A 2837-nucleotide genomic window follows, 5' to 3' on the forward strand; every position below is an offset into this window, starting at 1 on the left:
GGGAAAGGGGTGAGGTTTGGGAGTGTAGGGGTAGGTTAGGGGGTATGGAAAAGGAGGGTGAAGGAGTGTGGAAGTGGTGTGTGTGGGGTAAGGCGGTAAGGGTATGGGGGTGGGGGGTGGAGATGGGGTGTGGTGTGAGGGTTGGATAACATTGTTAAGCAGGAAGAGTTGGGGAGTGGGTGAAAGGTGAAGAGGGAGCGGGGCAGAGATATGAGATACATGTAGTCATCGAGACTTTTGATAAAGCTTTTACATAATTATCCTATTTTAACATTTGCCTTTTGTATTTGTTTTGTTTTGGGGGGTTTTCCTTGCGGCTGTTTTTTTATGTCAACAGGTTTAATATTTTAACGATAATCATCCTATAAAGTTTAATTGAAGAAAGACCAGTCAATGCCAATAAAGGCCTTCAAAGTCTTGAGCCCCACCACTCACCCCCTTCTTCTTAGTTAGAGCGTCTTTCAGCCATGACACCATGGTGACCCACTTAAGTGGCAGCAAAAAGAGTGAAGAACCAGGATGTACATAGTAGAGAAAATAAGGTCCAACAGGGGGGCTCAAGTCAACTTTTACCAAAAGATGCGAAAAGAAACAAGACCCTCCCTCTCCCCCCATCCCCATCCCCCCACCAGCCACCCCGTCCTTTCCCCTTTAAAAAACGGCCTGCATAGCACTTGACCTCTGACAATGACAATGACAATCTTTATTCATTTCACATGGAGAAATTTTGCTACCTTTAAAATTGCAAAGTTCTCTTTCTGCTCATACATGAAGTAGGCTACCTAGTTTTGAGAAAGTTGACGAAAAGAATTTGAAATTCATAACAAGTCAAGCGTTTTCGCATGCAGTTGTTGTTTTTTTAATATCTTGAAAACGACCAGGAATAATGTTACGATTTTGATAGAATAGATTATAGAACATTTGGTTTCTGACCTCTATCATGATCTTTGTCACTCAAAACGGTCAAAAATATCTGACAGGCCTAGAACTTTGTAATTCAAAGGTAGCGATGTTGTCGTTTACAATGACAGAGACATTTCTATGCCCCGCCATCATCGTTTTCTAAACATGAGGTAAGGCACAGTTTCCCAGATCGGCGTCTGTAGTGTAATAGTTAGGCTCTTGCCGTGGCTTGTACAGGGTATGAGTTCGATTCCCAGGTCGAGAAATGGTTTGGTTAAAAAGTAGGAGGAGAAGTAAGGACAAAAGACGATATAAAAGAAGGAGCAAACCACATCAAAACACACGCCAACCTCCCATGGACGTGTTTCCCCGTCGTTTCGAGTATCTCCGTCTGTTTGCTGGGATGATAATGTGTCCCACTTTGCCTGGGATTGGCCCTTGCAGTCAGATTTAAAGCAGCCCACCTCCACATTGATTTTATTGTGTCAATACATGTGTAAAACATTGACAATTTACTACTGTCGCAACGCTTGGTGGGATTTGGCGCTTGTCAAAAAAAGGAAATTGAGGAAATCAGTATTTTCCTATCTTTCAAACAATGTTATTCAATTTCTTTTCTTTTTTTTTTTCTTGGTCCAACATCTTTATTGTCCATTTAAAAACACATGTCTTTATGGATTAAAAAAAAACAACAACAACAACCAACAAAACAAAAAACATTAATGAGAGGCAGCAAAGCTGTAAATTATCAGTTCCCATGAACTCTCAAGCTTTGCAAGTCATCAAACTTTGGAAGCCATTATCTTGCTCATTTCCTCTCTGACACGAGATGAGCCCTGATACCATCTAGGCAGCCCCATCTCCTTCAATCACAAATATCTCGACTTCTTTTTAAGACGAATGAGAATTTTGTTTCACCTAAAGCAAGACAAGTAAGCAAGCTTTAAGATGATACCAATAGATCTAACTCTATATGCCCAAACATTAGCCCTATGGGCAGATGATACATGTAATTGTGTTTATACCTATGAAACAATATGTGAGTATAAAGCGGTATCGTTTCACTTTCGGTGTAGAACCGCGCTCACAAATCCCACCTCGACCACGAATGATGTAGTAATACCCTCGATTATACAGAACTTTTGTGGTTTAAAATATATTGTATTATATCAAGAAACAATTCTTATCACTCTTTATTTTGCTCTAAACATCTTACCTATCTGTTTTTGTATATTTTCTACGGCACTTGCAACCCAATAGGGTCAAAAACGTGCCGACGATTAGATCCGAGGTGTTACATAAGAGTAACAACAACAACAACAACAACAACAGCAACAACAACAAAAGAAAAGAAAAAAAGAACGGACGATAAAGACGATAAATATAATTACTACGTTTTATCAGGAAAGAAGGAGCACGCCCCAGACGAGCTTATCTGAGCTTCTCGTCTCAAGCACGCTACTACGCCACATTCAGAGCACCCGCCGACCACCCAACATTCAGAGCACCCGCCAACCACCCACTCTCACCTGTCTGCAAGAGCGACGACTTTAGTCTGTAACTGGGACTGGTCTTGAGGTGGTTCTTTTCCCTTGCTGCCTTGCTCACCTGACATCTTGAAGGTTTATTTGTGAGTTTGAGAAACCTGGAGAAGAATACATACTATAGTACGAGTACGAGTAATTACTAAAGTCTGTGTCCTAACATGACTGAGATTATTCGAATCTGTCCATCGAAAGATAAGATGACGAACTTCCTTCTACACACACATACACACACACACACACACACACACACACACACACACACACACACACGCGCGCGCATGGCCACGCATATACACATATGCACCTGAACACACTCACACCATGACATATATTATAATTATACAAACACACACGTGCACGTACATAAATGCACTCATTGGTACACAT

The 2837-nt window shown here is 41.2% G+C and overlaps 1 protein-coding gene across 1 annotated transcript in view; it reads right to left on the bottom strand.

The window, feature by feature from the left end:
- LOC101853373 (sulfotransferase 1C4) overlaps nucleotides 1–2575 on the bottom strand; it is a gene marked incomplete in the record, with an annotated part of 8236 nt that extends 5661 nt beyond the window's left edge. Inside the window, 1 exon segment of the mRNA XM_013079883.2 lies at nucleotides 2433–2575. Coding sequence (XP_012935337.1) covers nucleotides 2433–2518 — 86 coding nt within the window.
- Between the last annotated feature and the right edge of the window lie 262 nt (nucleotides 2576–2837).

This window comes from Aplysia californica, unplaced genomic scaffold, assembly GCF_000002075.1.
Source record: "Aplysia californica isolate F4 #8 unplaced genomic scaffold, AplCal3.0 scaffold00067, whole genome shotgun sequence".
In the NCBI taxonomy this organism is placed as follows: domain Eukaryota; kingdom Metazoa; phylum Mollusca; class Gastropoda; order Aplysiida; family Aplysiidae; genus Aplysia; species Aplysia californica.